The sequence below is a fragment of the Physcomitrium patens genome, chromosome 13 (assembly GCF_059467195.1).
Source record: "Physcomitrium patens ecotype Gransden chromosome 13, ASM5946719v1, whole genome shotgun sequence".
Classification (NCBI taxonomy): domain Eukaryota; kingdom Viridiplantae; phylum Streptophyta; class Bryopsida; order Funariales; family Funariaceae; genus Physcomitrium; species Physcomitrium patens.
In genome coordinates, this window is record NC_143422.1 from 10,940,626 (window position 1) to 10,962,243 (window position 21,618).

The 21,618-nt window shown below is 36.3% G+C and overlaps 1 protein-coding gene across 1 annotated transcript; it reads right to left on the minus strand.

The window, feature by feature from the left end:
• Window positions 1-9,173: 9,173 nt before the first annotated feature.
• Window positions 9,174-21,618, minus strand: LOC112290690 (acetyl-CoA carboxylase 1). Its single transcript, XM_024537270.3, has 30 exons — window positions 21,182-21,618; window positions 20,226-20,716; window positions 19,898-20,104; window positions 19,401-19,751; window positions 19,065-19,238; window positions 18,850-18,943; window positions 18,383-18,618; window positions 18,116-18,155; window positions 17,862-17,986; window positions 17,599-17,715; window positions 17,374-17,448; window positions 17,212-17,268; window positions 16,954-17,058; window positions 16,608-16,694; window positions 16,290-16,481; window positions 15,990-16,178; window positions 15,760-15,870; window positions 15,554-15,646; window positions 15,279-15,455; window positions 14,908-14,985; window positions 14,619-14,741; window positions 14,201-14,473; window positions 13,548-13,942; window positions 13,159-13,396; window positions 12,697-13,010; window positions 12,367-12,580; window positions 12,019-12,201; window positions 10,108-11,910; window positions 9,633-9,977; window positions 9,174-9,524 (listed from the first exon to the last, which is right to left on the minus strand). The coding sequence occupies exons 2-30, from the start codon at window positions 20,586-20,588 to the stop codon at window positions 9,456-9,458; spliced, it is 6,828 nt and encodes a 2,275-aa protein (XP_024393038.1). The 5' UTR covers window positions 20,589-20,716; window positions 21,182-21,618; the 3' UTR covers window positions 9,174-9,455.

Below are 21,618 nucleotides of genomic sequence, written 5' to 3' on the forward strand. Positions count from 1 at the left end.
CAAAAATACAGACTTGAGATCTAACAAGAAGTTCAAGAAGAACTGACAAGAACTAGATTAATCAAATGAATATAAGAACAACACTAGAGAGGTGAGCTAGAGCTCCAAGAGATGTGTTGTCGAGACTGAAGAACTCTTCAGCCTCTATTCCAATATATACTCCTATTTAGGAAGCTTCTCAAGCAACTTCTACCAACTAGAAAGCTTCTAGAAGGTTCCTGAGACTTGCTTCTAGAAGGTTCTAAAAACTTATCTCTAGAAGGTTCTAAGGACTATGTCCCTAACTTCTTCTACTAACTAAGAAGCTTCTAGAAGGTTCTAGAAACTTGTCTCTAGAAGGTTTTAGAAACTTGTCTCTAGAAGGTTCTAAGGATTATGTCCCTAACAACAAGTATCTATTATAAAACAAAGAAAAGGTTTTAAGGAAAGAATAAGACCTTTACTAGATGTTGTATAAGATTCTAGTTGCATTATTTCTATTGTAATTAGACAAATTTATTTTTCAACATATTATTTTCTTTGATAAGCTCACTTTTCATTTTGTAGTTGCATCACTTTTTTGGATAATGTTGAGTAATGTGCTTAGGTTCTCAATAATATAAGTACAATCGTTTTTGATAACGACAAATCTTTTTTTGCTTAGTAAGAGGTTTAAAATATACCATGTTAATTTTGATGCCTTTTATTTTTAAATAAATGTATTAAAAAAACATTGGCGTTGCAATTGGATTATAAAAATATTAAAAATCACTTGTGAAACTTTTATATTGATGTTCAAAAATCCAATTGTCATACTTCACAATAAAGTCAATTACTTGAGCCAATTTTTAAAGATCAGATAAGTTCAATATTAATTTCTTTACCTCATATTTTAATCCATAGAAAAATTGGTTGATGAATACAATATTATTACACTAGTTATTAGTTTTAAGTTTTTAAAATTATAAAATATTTAATGATATTGATCAATTTTTTTTATTATAAAATATAAATCTAGTTGATTGCAATACAAATTACATCATATTCACCATACATATATCAAAACTCTATCAAAATAAGATTTCAAGTTACTCAATATTAGATCATATTATTGAAGAAAGGATGAAAACCATGATAAAACAAAACTTGAAAGTAGTATTCTAGTAAACTTCACTTGTAATCTTAGAGTTGAATTGATTTGAAGTTGTAGTTTGATCAATAATTGTACTTGATTGATGAATCTTTAAAAATTTGATCTTGTGCCATGAGAAAATAAATATTTAAGTAAGACATTTTTCACTTAAAGAACTTAAAGAATATAAATATTTAAGTGAGATATTTTAAAAAAAAATGATATAAAAGAAATAAGTAAATATGTATATCCAATAAGAAATTAGAATGGATATTTTCAAAGATTAACAAACTAATGTTACTTAGATTTATTTTATATTTTAAATTAAATTAGGATTGAAATTTTTATTTGATTAAAAATTATTTTATTTCTTTTCTACTAAAAGGTAATTCTATGAAATTCTTATTTTATAGATTGAAAGGCATGAATTTTTAATAAAATAATATTTTTTATAACATCTTTAAGAAGATATTAGAATTAATCTATAAAAATAATTTATAATTATATAAAATTTAAAAAATTCTTAAGAAATAGATAATTATTTATTGTATAAAAAATCCAAATCAATTAGATCTATTAATTATTCTTAAGATTTTAGAATTTGTATATCTTAAGCTAAGCTTAAAGTTGAAAATTGTTCAAAATTGATAGTATACTAGTTTTTTTATAAGTGCAAGAAAGATACTTCTAGATAGAATTTTTGATATATAAAGATTTCTTGAGCTTGAATTGAATTATATAATATCTTTAAATTTTAAATTTAGTTTATTTTTAAAGTCTTCAATCATGTTATTCATATAGGTCTAAGTTTTTAAGGTGATGGTTGCATGTAGTGTAGCCATATCCTTCTTAAGTTCATTTTTTATCTCTTTTTTTCTTTCATTAGCTAATTTAGTGACTTAAACAATGATTATAGCATGTTGTATATGTTTTCATGGCTTCTTTTCCATAATCTATGTTGCTTCATATTGGCATTTTTGATGTTAGAAAAATCAAATTTTTAAAGCGTTTTTGCGTTTAGAAGATGTTTTCTATTAATGCTATGTAGATGAAGCTTAAATTTTGATATAGAAATTGAAAGTTTTGATTATTCATTAAAGATTTTATTTTTGCATAATAGCCTTTAGTACTACTTGGTTGAAAAAGTTGCTGTATAACAAATAGCCATATTTACTAGTATACTTGGAATATTAGAGTTTTGTTAATCTAGATAAATAGAATAAGATAGAAATAAGTAGAAGTAAGTTAAATTATTGATATCTTGTTAAGAAGTTTTTTAAAAGCTTTGTAGACTTTTTACTTGTTTATAAGTAATTAATAGGTTGATATCTTGGCCAACAAGTTAGCCACATGTCATATATTTAGTCATTTATATTACAAATTAGTCATATGGAACACATGATAAAAACTAGTTATACAATTTAGATACATGTCTTGCAAGTTAGACACGTCTTATATAATTTATAAGATATCTTCACATAATTATTTAGTAGATAGTATATATAGAGGCAAGATTGAGGCCTTTTTTATTTTGGTTAATGTCTTTTTTCTATTCTATCTTATTTCAAGACTTCATAGTTTTTTTGTATTTGGCAATAGCTATTCTAGTTTCAATCCTAAATCTATTTTTTAGTTATCTAATTTTTTTTTTTCTTAATGTAAGAGTGTATTATCATTTTTAGAATTTTATTAAAGTTCATATTTTAAACACATTGTGTATATCATCTTTAGGACTATCATTAGTATAGTAAGTTTGTATTATATTCTTGTCTCTAAATTGTGCATATATGGTTCAATTAATGATACTAATAAAGTAAATATTATTGCATTTCTTGAAAATTAAAAAGAAATATTTTTTTTCTTTAGATGTTTTTTTTGAAAAGATTGACTTGGCACATGATTGTAGATTTGAAGAGTTCTTTTTTGAATAAATTTTTTTGAATCATTATCTTTTTTTATTCCAACAATGCCGCTAATAGGCACGCAACTTTATCACTTGTAGTTTTGAACTTTGATCCATAATTGAAGCTGATCTCTACAATATCAATCACTAAGTTATGGATTGTGATTTCTTTTAAATTAACTTTAGTTACTTTTGTGGTGAAGTATTTATTATATACTATATTAATAAACTCTTTGGTTGTTTTGGTTGCTTTCTTTTCATTGTCAAAGATGAATGATCACAAATTTTTTATTGTAAATACTATTTTTTTAATCAATATCCAAAATATTTTAAGTAAACTTTAATTATGTCGTTCCATGCTCTATAGTCTTTAGCTTTGCATATGAATGCAATTGATTTTGATATAGCTCTTGATTCTATCTTTATTTATTTAAATTAAATTATTTTTATATGTATAATTTCTTTGTTAGTATGGTCAATTTTGTATTTTTTAAAATCTAACATAATTTGATATATGAAGAAATAGTCCATATTTTTATTAATTTTTACATGGAATGAAATTTGGATTAAATGAAAATGTTGTTTGGATTGAAATATTTTTATTTTTAACAACCAAAGTTATTATATAGTTTAAATAAATGATTCCTTTGGTTGTAATGTTTTAAAACTTCATTCTTTAGAACATATGTTTTCTTGTACCATTTGGATAAAATGACCTTGTATGGTTTGAGTTATACTTGTACAACAAACATTTCTATCATATGATAGCTAAATCAAAGGTCTAAAATTAAAGAACATTATATTTTGATAAATAATAAGGTTTTGAATGTGAATTTTATTGTTTTTAAACTTGCTCCTTTTGTATTAATACTTTGAATTTTGCTTGCATTTGATTTAATTATTTTGATGTCTTATCTTTTATTGGTGATTGATTTATTTCACATAAAGATATGAATATTTTCTTCAAATATTTATCTATTCATATTGGATGCTACTTCTTTTTGATGTTATGTCATGATTGTTATCTTAAATTCCTTACTAATTTTTGTCATAATTTTTAGTCAAATTAGTGTGATGAGTATTATACTTATCAATCTTTAATAAATAAGTATTTAGAGATGATCTAATAATTAAGATTTTAATTGTGCACCTAGGTAAAGTACATTATATTGTAATACAAATATTTGATCTATTTTAATTAATCAAGATATATGTAATTATGTATTTAAAAAAAATATATTGATATATTTGTTTCTATGAATTTTGAATAGGTTTGAATTTGAGATTGGAGTCAAAATAATAAATTGATATTGAACAAAATTGTATTATTATTAAATACATTATATAATAATAATTGAATTAGTTAATTTTTTTACTTATTTTTTTTGCTTTGTAATTTTCTATTACTAATTGGTATGCTAGCTATCTTTTAATTATGTAATGAATTAGATACCTTACATTTCTTTTTAGTTTGTATTATAAAATATAATATGTTAATATTGAAATAATAAAATAAGTGATTAACACGTGTGGTTGTTATTATATCTCAATTGGAGATTTTAAGCATACATAGATTTTTTTTGGTGTATAATGTAAACAAGTTTTTAATGCATTTATATTTTTTTAGAGATTTGAGATTACAATATATAGAATTTTGTAATAAAAAAAGCTATTATCAAGAACAATAAAAGAACTAAAAAATTAATAGACTATTGTATCACTCAATTAAAAGTTTAATATAATCTTGCATCACTCAAAAAGACAAGAAAATCACTCAAAGATTGTATAATATTAAACTAGAATGGTTACTACTAAAGACAAGAAGACTAAAAAGTCTTGAAACAAGATTGAGGATTAGAAAGGCATTGATAAGAGTGAAGAAGGTTTCACTCTTGCCTTCATGTATACTATCTACTTAAGAGTTATATGTAAACGTTCTTTAGGACTTCCAACATGTATCCAACTTGTAAGATACATGTCTTAACTTGCAAGGCAATTTTTCTATATGCATGCTACATAGTTAGCTTATACCAAAGTGTACCAATACATGCAACATGTAGCTAATTTATTGATCAAGTTTCTAATCTATCAATCAATTACAAACACATGTAAAGTCAAAGCTACATCTATAAAGCTTCTATGAAGCATTCCTATAAGATATTATCAAATTTATTTACTTTGATCTACTTCTACCTATTCATATTTTCTGGATAAGTATTGGAATAAATATGTATGTTTATGATAGCTATAAGATATTTTACTTTAATCTACATCTTGATATTAGTTGTAAAATAATAACAAAAATATGATACAAGAAATGTAGTAGATTATCATAATGAGTTGGCTATATTATACTCACATCATTGTACTATATGTCTTCTTGTATTGTTGTATTGTATGTTTATTCTTATTAATATAGGTGTTAGATCTTGTAAAATAGATCTAATATTTTTTATGTTTGATACAATATGTGAGCTGATTCAAAACATTGTTGTATTAAATATTTTCTTATTTAGAAATATACCAAATACTTGATTGTAGAAGATAAAGTTGTAATTTACAACTAAAAAAAACCTTAAAATCCTAATAATTTTTTAAAATAAATATTAATTGAATATTAATAATTATAATAAAATCTTTATCAAATCATAAAAAATGTTTAAAATTAATTTAAAAAAATTCCATAAAAAATCTTTAAAAATTCTTACATAAATTATTATTGAATATAATCAAATCTTAAGAAAATTCTTTTAAATTCTATTAAAATCCTAAATCAATCTTGAAGATATTTTTAATTAATTTTTAATCAAGTTCTTATTAAAACTTAATCAAATTCTAACCAATTTTAATCAAATTCTATAAAAAATTTAAAATCTTAATAATTATTGATTTATTTTTTAATCTTGATTTTGAAATTTATACTTTTCAATCTATAAATTAAAAATAAGAAAAAAAAATTTGAATAAAATTAAACTTATAAATTGGCATAATAAGCTTATAATCCACTTAGATATTCATGTGTTCTTTTTTCAACCTTGATGTCAATCTTCCAATGTTAATAGTTTCTTTTTGTTCTATTTATTTTTTTTAAATATTTTTTTAGATATCTAAAACTAAGTCAATTATTAACTCTCAAAAGAATAATTTTAATATAACCAAAAAATACTAAAAATCATAAAAAAATCCTTATTTTTATAAACCAATAAGGATTTTTTTATAAGATTTTAAACTATATAAATTTCAATAATCTTTGATCTAAATGTTCAATAAAGTTGAAACTTATAACAAACATCTGTTACAACTATGATGACAAATCTACTATTTATATTTATAAATATGCTATAAAATTAATACAATTCTCTAAAATATAAATTCTTTTTTAATTCAATAAATCTAGAGTCATCTAAAACAACTTTAACTTTGCTAAGCTCTCACAAAGTGCTTATTAACTCAAATTCTTCCAAGCCAATACTTTAAGAAATTTTATTATTATTATTATTATTATTATTATTTTCTAATTTCATTCTCTAATCAACAAAATAAACTCACAATTGCCGTAAGTGCAAGATTTTACATCTTCTGATTTGGTTTTGACCTTGGTTTACAATTGATCCTCTTATTATATTAATCTAAGGATTTTTTTAGGTAATTTTTATTTTAAAATATTATTTATTCTTATTTAAATATACCTTTAATATTATTTTTTCTAATTTACTTTATTTTTCCATATTTAAGGTTCTACTAATAAGTAAAAACCATATTTATAATTTTTTAATATTAACACTAAATTTATTTCTACTTCCCTATTTTTTATATAAAGTTTTTTTAAGTAATTTTTTACAATATTTTTCAATTAATTTCTTTTATAATATAATCATATATTTTTTTCTTTCACCCAATACTTGTATTACAACACAAAATTGTTAGTGGTGTAAAGATGCTTTCGACTTGCATGAATAGCATTAGAATTCCACTTTTATGCTATTGATCCAAGCTCTTATGCAATTTATTGATTACTTATGTGGTCTAGATTTGGATTGTACTAATACAAATCAAACAAGACTCTAATTGATTTCCTCACTAGTTTTTAAACCATATTGGAACTATTGTAGATTTAAATCTACTTTGATATAGGTATATCACTTTCAACACATTGATTGATGCTCTAGCTCAAAGTGGAGAGAAATTTGCACAGCCTTGCAAATTAGTAGCTGGAGATGCTTGCAAGCCAGCCTTTGCAATACACATGTCTCCTAGGCTGCATTTTAGATATTTAATTTCTCTTACTAACTCCCTCTTAAAGCAATCAAGTTTGCATCCCACCTCCCATCTATCAAACTCTTTTCACTTTATGCTATCTTCAGTATTAGATCATATATATATTAAGAGTTTAAAGTTGTTAAAGAAATAATCACAATATTTTATATTAAAGTGTGATTACAATTTTATAGTGCATCATATTGTAAAAAGACAGAAAGTTTTGAAAGTGGTTTTGAAAATAAAATAAATAATAAAACTTTTAAAAATAATTTTTTAGAATACAGATTTAATATTTTCTTATAAATCTATTTAAGATTTTGGATAGAATACATAAAATATATTAAAAATATTATTTTTGTATGTATGTGTAGCTAATTTATTTAAAACAATAAAAAAAATGTGATTTTCTTAATTTTCTTTAATATAAACAAACCAAATATTAAAAAAACATAAAACTTGATACTTGTATAGATTGAATAATATATATATATATATATATATATATATATTATTCAACACAAATTGATTTAAAATATTGTAATGCACAAAAATAAAAAGTCTTCTTTTTCTAATGCATGTATGTATGTGTGTGTACATTTAAGATCTAGTTATATCATTGTATATGACAAAAAAATTATGAGATAAAAATATTACAGACATCAAATAAAGGTGGCATAGAATCTTATTTTATGCTTTATCTAGCAAATGTAATAATTCATGCTTTTCGTTTCTCAAAATCCAGTTCTTATGAATAAAAAAAATCCACAAAGTACTTCTGATATTATCTAAAAATAAAAAATACTTTTGAAATTCCTAATTTCTAAATTAATCTTTTATTATGTTATATTCTGCCAAACCTATCAGGGAAAATCTAGATGATAAAATAATATATTGATTTACATGGCAACTACTGTGGTGTCTCATATATACAACAATACTTGGCGTACTGTGATACAAAATGCTTCTAAAACCATAGTAACTTAAAATTATAGTTCGAGCTGAGACAGTTCCAATTATACTACTGTTATATCCACAATAATATTTGATTCCTGAGATCGAACAGTCGGTGGCCCCTCTCCATTTACAATGGACATATCTCTTGAGAGATAGCAAGATGAATGAAGTAAGATTGTTCACATTTTTCTGGGTCCAGAACATTCGTCATTCTAAATGAAGAACCTTTGATCTGTGCTTCAAATGGTCCCAGTGTCGTATTCATGTACCCGGTACATTATTTGCTCAAGAAATTTATTTGTCACTCTCTCTCAAATTATTCTTTACATGACTAGTATGACATTTTAGCAGTCATGAATCGCTACACATATGATCACGTATGGACAGCTATTACAGTATGTGGTTTTTGGGGACTAAAACACATTGCTACTTGGGGGGTTTCCTTTGGTAACAAGTCATGTGACTTGCAGTAACACACTGGACAACCAAACAGTGTGCCCTTTTCCTTCAATTTCCGTGTGCTACATTAGACTGCCATTCAATAGAAAGGTCTTCAATGCTTATTATTTTATATACAGTGATGATAGCAACTGCTGCACTCTCACCTGAACATCTCTTCAGGTGTGACGTTCATATTGCTGAGGTTTGTACAATGCACTTGGTGAACAAACTACTCTGGAAAAGCTCGCCAGTCACACTGTTAAACATGCAGCGACGAAAGCCAGATATTGCAAACACGAAGGTCAATGGTTGGACGAACACACTGCGGTTGCCTTCAGCAGCACCACAACCAGGACAGTTCTCAACATGCGTAAAAACTACACTTTATAATGAGAACAGGCTTAAAATATTTCGGCCAAGATATGTTTGTGAAAGGTCGTAACGGTGGACGATTAACACTAGGTCGATCCACAAAAAACTTGCATAAGGTTCTGCTAAAGTTGGTTAACTTCAAGTAAGCGTGCATTAGAAAGTGAAAAAATGAATAATGGTACAAGTTTATGGGCTCTTCCTCTAAAGACGTTAAACCAGAGTCTCAAGAATTTCTTCTAATCTGCAACAATAGCTCTCATCAACTATATTATTTCTTCGCTCTTCAGAGGAAGCGTCTAAATATCTCCAAAAATGATGGTGCTCGCTAAGGGCAATAAAAGTACTAATGAGCAATAACGAGTATTATATACGAAATCAAATAACATCTGATAGAAGTATAAACAATGGCATTTGTCAATTCGACAAAGAATCCAGGGCCCGCTTGAGCTCCTCCACCAACTGGGATCTTGTGGATGCATCCACCTGCCAACAGAAAACATCACAATTAGTGCCATTCCAGATCTTTTGATTCAGATTTAAGATTTCTCTAGCAAGATAGCAAAGGAAGCTGTAGTATTGATTAAAGCTTACCGAGCGCAGCAGTGCGTCCAAACCCTGAGGGAGGGCCTTCAGTGCTGCAGTTGAGGATCCCAGGGCCACTAACTCCTTCTCAACGTGCTTTGCATGGAGCTTCTGCAAGTGCTCTTCCAAACCTGTTGGCTGTTTGCTCCATGCCAAGAATTGTGTGTCATCTGTCCATTCCCGGGTACCAGTTGCTGATGTAGTCGAGAAGATGTCTTTGATCAATGCCAAGGCTGCAGAATGGCTGAACTCCTGACCGCCAGCGGCTTGAAGCTGCCGAATCAGGCTTTCCTCTGCAAGTCTCCTCTTCAAACGCTGGAAGAAGAAATTTCGAGATTCGGTCCAATCCACAACCTGTACGTGTTGCATATTCGTCAGTACTCAATCAAATACCTGCTAATCTCAGCAAAAGATGGAGTCTTTAATGAAGAAGTCTAGTCAAAGAAAGATTGTGACAAGGCAAACTATGTAATCAGCAACGCACCTTCTTGATGACCCCCTTTGCGGCCATCCGGTTAGGAGTATCGTGAAGCTCTGCAAATTTGATTGCAATCTGCTTGTACACAGGAGTCAGTGCCTTCTCCCGGGCTTTGATTTGTTGCTGGATCCTATCTGATGCAGCAATGGGTGCTGTACCCTTAAGCTGCTGCAATTCCTGCCGCAAAGCTATGAGCTGAGGGTCAATGCGGTGCATGCACTCCAAGAGCTCCCGCATCCGGAACTTGATCTCAACCATACCTTCGGGCTCCAAGACTCCTCCCCTGGCTGTCTTCTCGGCGTACATCTCCACCTTGTCAGAGTTGATTTTGCTGTCCACCACCACCCACGCTCCACCACGAAGCTCACCAGTCTTGGGAATAAACACGAACACTGGCTGCTGATACACGCGCAGGTGCTCCACGATCATAGACCCGGCCTGCAGGATGCCTTCGAAGAGATCACGCTGCCCGCCAGAGAATCCTCGCCAATTTGCGAGGATAAAAAGGGGCAGGCCTTCCTTGTTAAAATCGATCAATGCTTGTGCTGTCTTCTGAGCAGAATCAGGGAACCAAACCTGGCCAGCTTGCGGTACAACGCGCTCATGGGAATCAAGCTGCCCGGGATCGGCTGGAATCTTTTGCATCACTGTCTGCGTCTCTACTGCTACTATTCCCACTGGGATACCACCTAACCTGGCGCGCCCGGTAACAACAGTTTGTGCCCAGCCTTCGAGAGTCTCGGTAAAGCTTCCTTTGTCAAAGATACCACCCAGCCACTTCCCATTACTGTCTAATCCACGAATTGCAGCGCGGGGGTCGCATGAGGTTTCTGGACAATACTCCACTGGTCTTTCAGGTGGATCTGCAGATTGCAGACAAGGAAGAGGGCCACCCACATGAGAGGGCACATAGCTCAGCCACTTCAAGATTGCAGAAACTCCTTCAAGGTCGTCAGCGACCGTAAGGTGCACAACACCATTGACAGCCATCACCTTAGGCCCTCCCAGCTGCATGTGGGAGCTGTAGACTTCTCTGCCAAGCAACTTATTCAGTGCTGAGAAGCCAGTCAGAATGATGGGCTGATCAAGCCGCTGAATACACCGCATACCAAGGCGAGCTAGGTAAGCACCAATTCCTACAGTTCGCCCTGACACGTAAGTCAGTGTAAAAGTCTCACGGTAAGCTTTGGAGAATGCTCCAGCAATTGCACCACTGCCTGAAAGGTTCTCTACTCCAAGTCCATCATCCTTCCCAATCACATCCTCGATCACCCATCTCACTTCGCCCGAGTCAAGTCTCAGTTCGTGGGCAATGACAGAGGACGACATGCGCTCGTAATCTTCTGGACGCAGGTATAAGTACTTGAAACCACGATCAGGAGACGATTCTTCAGACCAGCCGATGCGAAAGCAGGCACGAACTTCTTCGGCCACGCCAATGCGGGCACCTGAGTTGGCCGCAAGATAGATTAGAGGGAGCTTCTCACGACACGCTAAATCCGTCATAGCTTTGAAGTACATATCCTCCTTGGTCCCGAACGAGCCTGCACTGAAGGTCACATCGTTGGAGACAATCAACACTTTCCGTCCATCGGGGAATTCGGGTGTGCGCATGTGCATCAACCATCCAACCATACCCACGTTGTTCCGTGAAGAGAGACGGTCAGATTCCACGAGTTCAGTATCCCAGCCTCCGTTAGAATCCGCCAGCACAAGCTCTGTAGCCTTGAAAATTGGTTCAGATTCTTTCACTTTAACTGCAACCTCCGCAGCCTCTGCCCAACTATTGTGCAGAACTGTCTCAAATACCTGAAACGAGCCAATTCATTTTCGTGAGTTGCACTTGCTTAAACGACTATTCATAAATTCAAAGGATTTGTACATGTGTTGCAATCCCAGCAAGGTGGATGAACGTACCAGGGGGAAGTCATAGCAGTAAGTTGTGTTTTGGCGCCTTGCTGCTAGGCGCTTCTGATCAATGATATCCAAGGACTTGTACTGAGTGGATAGTGGCACACCATGCAGCGAGCCCGGCATAGAAGCGAAGGGCGAGCAGTACACCACCTTACCCGTATCTTTATCCTGTGCTTCTCTATACACCTGTATGTCACAAAAAAAAAAAAAAAAAAAAAAAAAAAAAACCATAAAAAAAAACCATAAAAAACCATAAAAAATGAGGGACTGATAAGAATTTTTTTAATATTGGTCGAAAATTCACTCTAAATTAGCAAGCTCAAAAAAGAGGTGAAAAGAAAGTCTATAAACCTGGATAATGCAGGTATGGCCAGTAGGATTGGAAACCACAACGCGCCATGCGCCATTAGCTGCCTGAAGCTCTTTCAGGCGAACACGGATTTCCCAACCAGCAATTGCAAGGCGGTGCATCCGTGCCCTCAGTTTTGAATATACTTCGTGAGCTAAACCTTCCAACGCATGTACTACTTTCTCAACTTCGTCAGTAGCGCTGGCATTCTCTTTCCTGCAGAATATTCAACCCTCTAAATCAGGAGAATAAATTAAACCCACTTGATACCACCAGAATGGACTAGCGAGATATCATATGTGCACAATTTGCTGAAAGATTGACCGTGATACCTCAAGTCATCAAGCTCCTGCGCCCTGAGTATGCAGAGATACAGATGGATATGGTCAGCCTTGCCGTTGGTATCATGAACAGCCAATTCCAACTCGTCCAGAGCTCCTTGAAGAGATTGGGTGATACTATCCTTGACTAGTGTGATCCCGCGTGTATCCTCTCCAACACTCTCGTCATTAACCTTGGGTTGCCGAATTAGAGCCCTCAAGAACATCCTACGAGTCCTGGTCTTTCCTTCAGTGGCATTATAAATGTACCACTGTCGGTTGCGTGATGGTGCGTACTGCATGCCTGCGAATCCCTTCAGCTTGACCTGCAAGAGTCGTTGTTAGGAACAATCAATGTAAGCTCCACGAAATTCTGATTTTATATTTTATTTGCAATTTCTTTTTTTTTTCATAATCCCAATGGTCCGATAAATAAGTTGGAAGAAGAGGGAGGGAGGTGGGGCTGGTAATCACCAGCTCGAGAAGGTTCGACAGTGGTGGTTCAACATGTCGCAAAAGAGGCTCTTCAGCAAAATAATGGTGCTCATGAGACCACTGGAAGCAATGGCGGGTCGGTGCGCGACCTTCATCACGTTGGATGATGCAGCTTACCACCCCCACACCAGATACTTGAAGCATGGCGCCCAAGCTCTCACCCTTCAGAGCCTTGGCCAGCTTCTCAACTCGTTCATTGATTTGGTCCTCGTCCCCACTGTATTATGCACAAGAGTTTGGTAAACAGGAAAACGTTATAAAAAATACACAACAAATAAAATCAAACAAAATAAAATAAAAACATCATACTAACATCTACAATATCAGCTGAAGTTGGACATAAACTCAGCGGGAAACTAAAAACCGACCTGTCTTGGAATGCACTCATTGGATTGTTGATCCCAACTAGAGCAATATGTAGGACATTGCCGAATCCACTTGGAGCACCGACAAATGACCGATTCCTACGGGGGCTTCCAGCTATAATGTTGTGGTGGGAAGCTGCAGATGATTTTGTGGTCGGTGAAAGAATGCTTTCTGCGTCCTTCAGGGCAGCCCCAACAGCATTGGAGAGCACCTGGAGTGATGTGAGAATTACCATAGCTCCCCACCTTGGAACACCTCGACTATCGTCATCATCTGTTACCTTTGCAGTCCTAAGCTTCTCGGCGGTCGGAGGAGGATACTCTTCCCAAAACTGCCAGGTTGCAATCAACCCGGAGCGGTGCCACTGCATCCTCACTGAGCCAGGCACAAGATATGGCTGCACAATTCAACCGAAATAGGATTGATGACACTAAAAATAAATGACAACCATTGTGAAATGTTCATCCCTAACATACAATTGATCAAAGTACTCATATTGAGTTGTAATGGTTCGAATTTCGTTGCAGACTACGTCAACAAAATGATTCAAGACAACCGCAATGATCCTTTGTAACAATACAGAAGGCAAGTCTAACAGAATTCATAAATTTCATAAGATCAAGCGCTTCCTTAACTTTGTCAGATGAACAAGTACCTGGTAGAGCCTGCGAATGTAACTCTCAATGACACGGCGCTGCAAGGTGTGGTCACTGTGATCAAACAAGGCCACCAGGGCATCTTCAACAGGTAAAGGTGCATCCACCAGAGCCTCCATACGCTCCTGAATGGCACTTCGGCGCTTACCAGTGTGGTGACCCTCCCCTCCATCCTCAGTAAACATCTCCAATTCAGACAAGTTTCGAGCTATGTTGGACCGCAGCTCACTTAGTTTTGTTTGCTCAAGAAGTTGACTAGCCCGCAAAGCCAGCTGCGCTCATTATGAAAACACTTGTAAGAATGTCAAGAAAAACAAGATAAACTTAAAGAATTTCCATGAAATAATCCAATTGGCATTCGATTGCTTTGAGATTAACACAAACATGCAAAAGGAAGAGAAGGTAAAGTAAATGTACCTCAGAGTAGTTACTATGATTAAGATCTGCAAAGCGGATGAGTTGGTCACGGTAGGCAGCAGGATTTGGGTACACTAGGGCTCCCATCAGTCTTAAGATGAGCTGATTTTTCATCTTAACACCCTGAAGTCACAAAATATCGACGGGAATCGTGTTCATGATGGTTCAAAATAAAATTGAAAAAAGTTCAGTTTACAACATGCTAGGAAGAAAATGCAGCTGAGAACAACTGTATCTGCAGCTTTAGAGAAGGAACTCACTAAGGCTTCAGGTTATGAGTCTATCTTACCTGGTGCGACAACACAATATCAACAACCTTCGATAGGTCTTTCTTATGTTGCTGCCGCAATCCTTCAATAACATCAGCCTACAATCACCAAAGGTTCCAAACACTTGTTAGCCGCTACCAATCAAAATGTTTATCATGAGCCAATATCAAGGATAGTTATCTAATTTTCAGCTTCAAACTAGTTAACTTGAATTTGAAAATTTTCGCATCACTGTAAGCTTCATATTTTCACCATACGACCATGATTAAAGAAACTTTAAAAACTTATAGCACGGTGGAGAATTCAGCATATTCTCATTGCTATGATGAGTTATGAAATTTTTCAAAGCAGACTCCAAAAACAGTAGCAGCAAGCAGGTGCATAATCATACCTGCGCATTCTCATTAAAAAGTTCTTCGACATGAAGATACCCGTTAAAGAGGGTTTGAACAACGCTACAAGCATGTCCTTCTCTTCCGCCCTCGTAAGATCTAGTCAAAAGTAATAGAGGCTCCACAAGGCGATCTAGAGTCACTCGGTCCTTCTCAGGGGATTTCGCCAAGAACGTCTGTGACATTAAGAATCATGTTTGAGCCCAGATAATCTCAAGCAACAAGGTTTAAAACTTCAAGCAGAAGAACATGGTCAGCGAGCGGCATTGCACACCTCGATGATTCCAGTGAGAGCCTTGGCTGGGAAGTCCGCTCCCTCTCCATCCTGCTGGAAACTGCTCTCATATTCACGGAATTTTGCATCAAGCTGCTCACACAGTGCAAAGTGTTAGCTACAGTTCCTCGTACAGAATGGTCTAATGAAGTGCAAGATAAAAAAATCCGCAAATGATGTGCACGACTAATTAAGAAATGTCTTGCCTGTGATTTCAAATCCTTAGGGAGACGAGTTGCAAGAACAGCCATGCATTCCTGCCATTGCAGTAAGGGCAACTGTGGATCATCCAAACAGCTGAGCAACGTCTTCACCACCTGCCAGACGGCAACCCAACGTTGTGATGTTAGTTGATGTTAGTTTTGGAAGGAATAATTGCTTTAAAATGATCATGTCGATTCGGTTTCATCATTGAAATACAAATACGAGTAATCACCTCATCGAGATCATGCTCGTAACCAGCTAAGATGTTCCGCGCAGCCTCGAGGGCGTCAGCGCAGCGTTGATGAACTTTAGCGGCAACGGCAGTGGGAAGTCCCAAGGGTGGAAAGCCGCCCTCAAAAGGCTGAGCCTTCCTTACAGCTGAGGGGTCGTCAAGTTCCAATGAGGCTATGAGATCCCCACCCTAAAAACCACGCCACAAACAAAATATTAAATTCTGTAAAGTACTACAAAATTTCCTTAACATTTGAAAATGAGAAATTAGCGATGCATGTACTCTCAGAAAATCACTTACCAACATAGCTGAACCCTCCGTCAATCTAAATTTGATAGTTCCAGCTGCGGGGCTCATAAGGGGCATGCACATCTTCATGACCTCCACCTCTGCATATGGAGTATCGGCATCTACATGGCTGCCATCTGGTACTAGAAAACGCATCAACTTACAAGGCGTTTCAGCAATTAGCCGCGATGGGTCGTGATCATTCTGCACAACAAAAACTACACCCAATTGGTACTGCGAACCTAGGAAAAGAAAACTTAATAACCATGAAATGCAGCGCATTCAAATATTAAAGAAGCATAGTCTTATGTCAAGGATCACATTACGGACCTGCAAAAGGCATGTGCGTCCATCGATAAGTAAGCGAGTACCAGCTGCCTCTTCTTCTGCATAGACCACGTGACTGTTTCCATCGAGCTACACAACCAAGCAGTTGAAAAGGGTGAGTCTCTATATCTGGGAAGTTCAACAGAAAACAAAGGGGAAGCAAAGGGAACAGAAGCCTGAGATCCCTGTGAGGATTCCTTACTTTTGACTGACTTATTGAGAATTACTGCCTTTGAACTCTAAAAAAATAAAAGGAATAATAATAATAATAATCTCAAGGAGATTCTGGGCAGAAAAACCAAGCAAGAAGCTGACAGGCTTGCTGAGTAGCTGGAGTTCAAGTTTGCACCTGAACAAGAAGACCTCCATCTCGAAGAGTGTGCGCTTCAGCATACACTGCAGAATCGTTCATCCGAAGCAGATAGCTACCTGGCCCTCCTTTAGTCAACTCCAACTGCATAATTACGGACACAAGTTTATAATCAAGCCAGACTGGAAAGTTGATTCAACAAAGTGCGGTTTCGGCCAGGAAATATTTACACGGTGAGTAGTTTTGAAAGAATCATTTTTCAAAAGATAGAAAAATACTGTGGAAGAATCAGCTTACATTGTACTTGGACCCCTCAATATTCAGAGAAATATTTAAATTGACAAGGGAAATATTCTGCAAAAAATACCTCAATAATAATCAGTATTTCAAGTACACAAGCACTCGCAATGCACTAACAGATCATGCTTCAAGATCGTTACGTGGGGCTAATGTGTGCACCTTAGGTGGAATTTGTCCCTTCTCCAAGTATCCAATGTACTCAGTTACACGAGCTGCAATTAGTCTGCTTGCTTTCTGATAAGAAACACGAAACAACCGTGTTCAGACTGAGGTCATTCAGCTGTCAACGAACCAATTTACAGCTTACAAGTCGATACATACTACTTGATTACTTTTGTTGCTGAACGAAAATCTTAAACAATGTAAATCTTGAAAACATCTCACATATAGAGCACCGCCCACGACAGATATTTCCCAAGGAGGCCGTTCTGCTCGCACTCTCATAGCAATTCGGCTATCCAACCACCCTGTGTGAATCCTATTCTCTTTATATTCAGGCGCCTGCACATTCACAAATGTATAGTTCTGAATTCAATCCTCGTGTGCTCCCAAGCAAAAAATGTGTAAATCATGTACCCGAGACTTGGTTGGCTCAGCTCTTCTAAGCTTTTCTAGAAAAAAGTGACAAGCATAAGATCGGCACTTACATGGAGGATATCAACAGTGTAGTCAACATTGGTGCGAATCTCTCCTCGTATGTGAAGCTCCTTGAGCCCCAGCACCATGTTGGCAATGGCCATTGCTCGTGTTTCTCCAAAAGCAAAAACATGACCTGCATACCAGGTAAAGCATATTGAAATTCTAAGTACTACTGGGTGAGATCTGTTACTTGTTCAAGATCCAACTCCCTTGGTTCAATGTGTAACCTGATCTTGTAATATTTCGATTTTAGAACACTTACCGAATTGAGAATCAGAAAATTCGTGAATGCCACCTCCAGACTGTAAAGACAGAGATCACAGCAAATCGCAGATCAGTTTTCTTCTAGAATTTTGTATTAAAAACTCTTCTTACAAACAACCATCTTCCAGAACAAAATTTCGGTCACATCAGATACTCTCAACAGTCTAATTCAACTTCCTGGAATGTGACCTGACATTGTTCATGCACCAAAGCAGTGGATGAGCTGGCATCACACAATCTACAGCAAGGAGGCATTACTAGGTACCTTGACTGAAAAATAAGCCCAAACATTGGGTTTACTCCTAAAACTGAGTTCCTGCACTTGGCCACTGGTAGGCTTAAAGCCATCATCAGGGTCTTCACTTGTGACTCGCACAGCTACAACATGACCCTTAGGTTTCTGAGAATCAACTTCAGACAAATCGAACTGAACTGCTTCTTGTGCAACCGTCCTCCAAGAATCGTGGCTACCACCTCCTTGACCAAAAAGACGGCGAATTTCTGCTCATTCAAAACCAAGGCAATCGAGAATCAACACAATTTCATTATGACCTTCAGCTATTCACATTTTTAAAGGTCATCAGGATCAGATCAATTATTTCAACAATTGATCTTCACTGTAAAAAAAATTTGAATAGGTGCCCATTGTAATGATCAAAAACACGTTTTCAACGAAAGGCTGTACGTAGGGTAGAGTCGAATAGAGGTCCCAAGTCGAGAAGAGGTCCTTACCTGGCATGCGCCACAGTGGAATGCCCATGGCAACACCGAGTTGAGCTGCTGGCAAGTTGAATTCAGCAATCCACTCGGTGACAGGGTGCTCTACCTGCACAATCAGGACCTCAGTATGAGAGCCTAGAGAAGTTCATATTATAATGTTTCAGCTGGCAATTGCTTAGGAACTTTAGTGAAGACCATTGACCTACACAAAGAGCCTGAATGAATACCTGAAGACGAGGATTAAGCTCCAAAAAGTAAAATTCTCCGGTCTCCATGCTGTACAAATACTCCACGGTAGCGGCTCCAATATAGTTGACACACTTAGCAAGCCGGCAGGCTCCTTGTTCCAATCGCTTCACTGTTTCCGGAGGTGCAATCGTGATAGGCCCTTCCTCAATAATCTATAGCAAGTTTTATCAATCCCAAATATAAGTTGCATGAACAAAACAACAGATTACTGTGTTTAAAAGTCGATAAAATAAAAGAAAAAAGAAAAAAGAAACAAGAGGCTCTGATTGACACAATGAGAAAGGAAAGTGTGAAGGCTACCAGTTGAGACTCACCTTTTGATGCCGTCTTTGCACACTACAATCACGGCTGTGCAGAGCTGCTACATTTCCATACTTATCACAGAGCAGCTGAACCTCGAGATGTCGACTCTGTGAAGCAACCTTCATGATGAAGATTGGCGAGCCTGGCACTTCCCCCTGTACTTGCTTGAACAATGCCTTCACTTCTTCATCGTTATGCACCTTACGGATACCTTTCCCACCACCTCCCCAGGAGGCCTTGATCATAGCCGGGTACCCAACTTCTTGGCACGAAATTAAGGCTTCTTCGGTGGTAGACACGCACGCCTTTTTATACAAATCGTCTGGAATGTTGCCTTGGCAGACATCGAAGGGCACATTTACCTGCAAGCCAAGAGCTATTATGGCTTAATACTCCCCAAGAAAAGTATACCGCTCTATTCTGTCAACTCTTTTCAATTCAGTGACTGAAAGTCACAGCTTTTCAAGAAGGGAAATGTGTCGCAAACAGAATATTTGATTTAGCTTACATTAGAGCCGCTCCACGGAAGTGTGGGCACACCAGCTGCCTGCGCAATGAGCGAAGACCCAATTTTATCGCCAAGCGCACTCATTGGCCCCGCTGGAGGACCCAGGAACAGAATGCCTCGCGCCAAGAGGGAGTCTGGGAGCTCGGGGTTTTCAGATGCGTGACCCCATCCAGGCCATACGGCTTGCACCCCGGTTCTCTCTGCAATCTGCAAGCCAATACGCGTAAATTGGAGACAATAGAGAATAAAAACAACCGTACATTACCATCCAGTGAACAATTCTGGTGGGTACTTGCAGTGAAGAATAGCAAGGAGAAGGAGCACAAACCTCCACAATCAATTGTACGTTGGCATAGTTGTTGTTGTTGGTGCCGCCGGGAACTTCCACGAACTGATCAGCCATGCGGATGTGCTCCGCATTGATGCGCATGTCTTCAGGTGTTGCCATAGCCACCAGCAGCACGGCTCTCTCGACTCCGAAGCTTTCGTACGCCCACGAGCGCACGCTCCGCATGAACTTAACAGCCGCCATGCCATTGTTCGCAATCAGAATGCTACGTATTGGGTCCGTGCCTCCTAGAGCGCTGCAATACTCTTCCACAGGAGAGACATTCACAGCTTTCTTCTTCTCCATGGGTTTATGAAGCTCGTTCACGGCCGATGCCGGCCGTACCACCTCGAGGGCCACCATGGTGGGACTTCGCCCTTCTCCACCACCCTACAGCCTCTTCCAGAGAGACCCTTAATCTCAAATTAGACCACTTCTTTCGACTCCTGACGAAGATGCTTTTTTGGAGCCTGCTTTTCTCTTCACCTCACCTGCGTCACCGCGCAGCCACCCCTCAATGTGAGGAAATATTCCACCTAAGCTGGTATCTGTAAGAAATGGAAGCTAAACGACCCTTGTCCGAAGCTCCAGAGAACTTTAGAGAGAGCGAATTAAAAAAAAAAAAAAAAAAAAAAAAAAACTGGATTGAACAGACGCAGTCAGTAATCGCAAACTGGTGAAACTTTTTTTGCTCACAATCCCAGCTACACCCAAAATAACCTTCAACACGCTAGGGCAGAGTCAGGAAATGCCAAAAATGCCAGATCACTCCTATTCCTCGAAAAGAGAAAACTCTGAAAAAAACTTAAACAAAGATGACCTTTCGTTCATTCTGAAATCTCTCCGCTACACAAGCAAGCCACGCTCATCGCAAAGCCCCCTCGCAATCACACAATCCACAAGAATTCTTTCTAAACCAAGTGTGCTTTCTCTAGCTCACTCTCTCGAACACGTACAAAGGAATGAAGCAAGAAGAGATCTTCGTCGTCTTCGTCTTCTCCTCCTCCTTCTTCTTCTTCTTATTCTGCACTTTGTCTAATTGTAATGATGTACAGCAATCAGCCAACTGTGCTGCCTATTACCCACCCACTCGCAAACCCACAAATTTTGATGCCAGTTCAAGCAGCACAAGCCGCGACACACTCCCTCAAAAATGAACTAATCGACAAATTCGTCTGGAAAAAAAGGCTTCTACAGCAGAGAGAGAGATAGGGAAAGAGTGAGAACAGACGCAACAGAGCAGGCGAGTGGATGGGGCACTGGGAGGTAATAATGGGCGAGGTCGCAGGGGAGCAACCAGAGTCATGAGCTGCTCTCTAATGGCGTTGGTGTCAAAATAAGCTCCCCACCCAACATTTACGTACTTCGTTTGGGCTTGTCCCGAGTGCAGCCA

What these genes read in the sequence shown, in the direction of transcription:
- LOC112290690 (XM_024537270.3), bottom strand. Translation starts at nt 20,588, where the DNA reads ATGGTGGCCCTCGAGGTGGTACGGCCGGCATCGGCCGTGAACGAGCTT. An exon ending in AGGGACAAATTCCACCTAAG is followed by an intron (nt 17,269 to 17,373) that starts GTGCACACATTA and finishes TATTTTTTGCAG; the next exon opens with AATATTTCCCTTGTCAATTT. An exon ending in CGGAGGGTTCAGCTATGTTG is followed by an intron (nt 16,179 to 16,289) that starts GTAAGTGATTTT and finishes CGTGGTTTTTAG; the next exon opens with GGTGGGGATCTCATAGCCTC.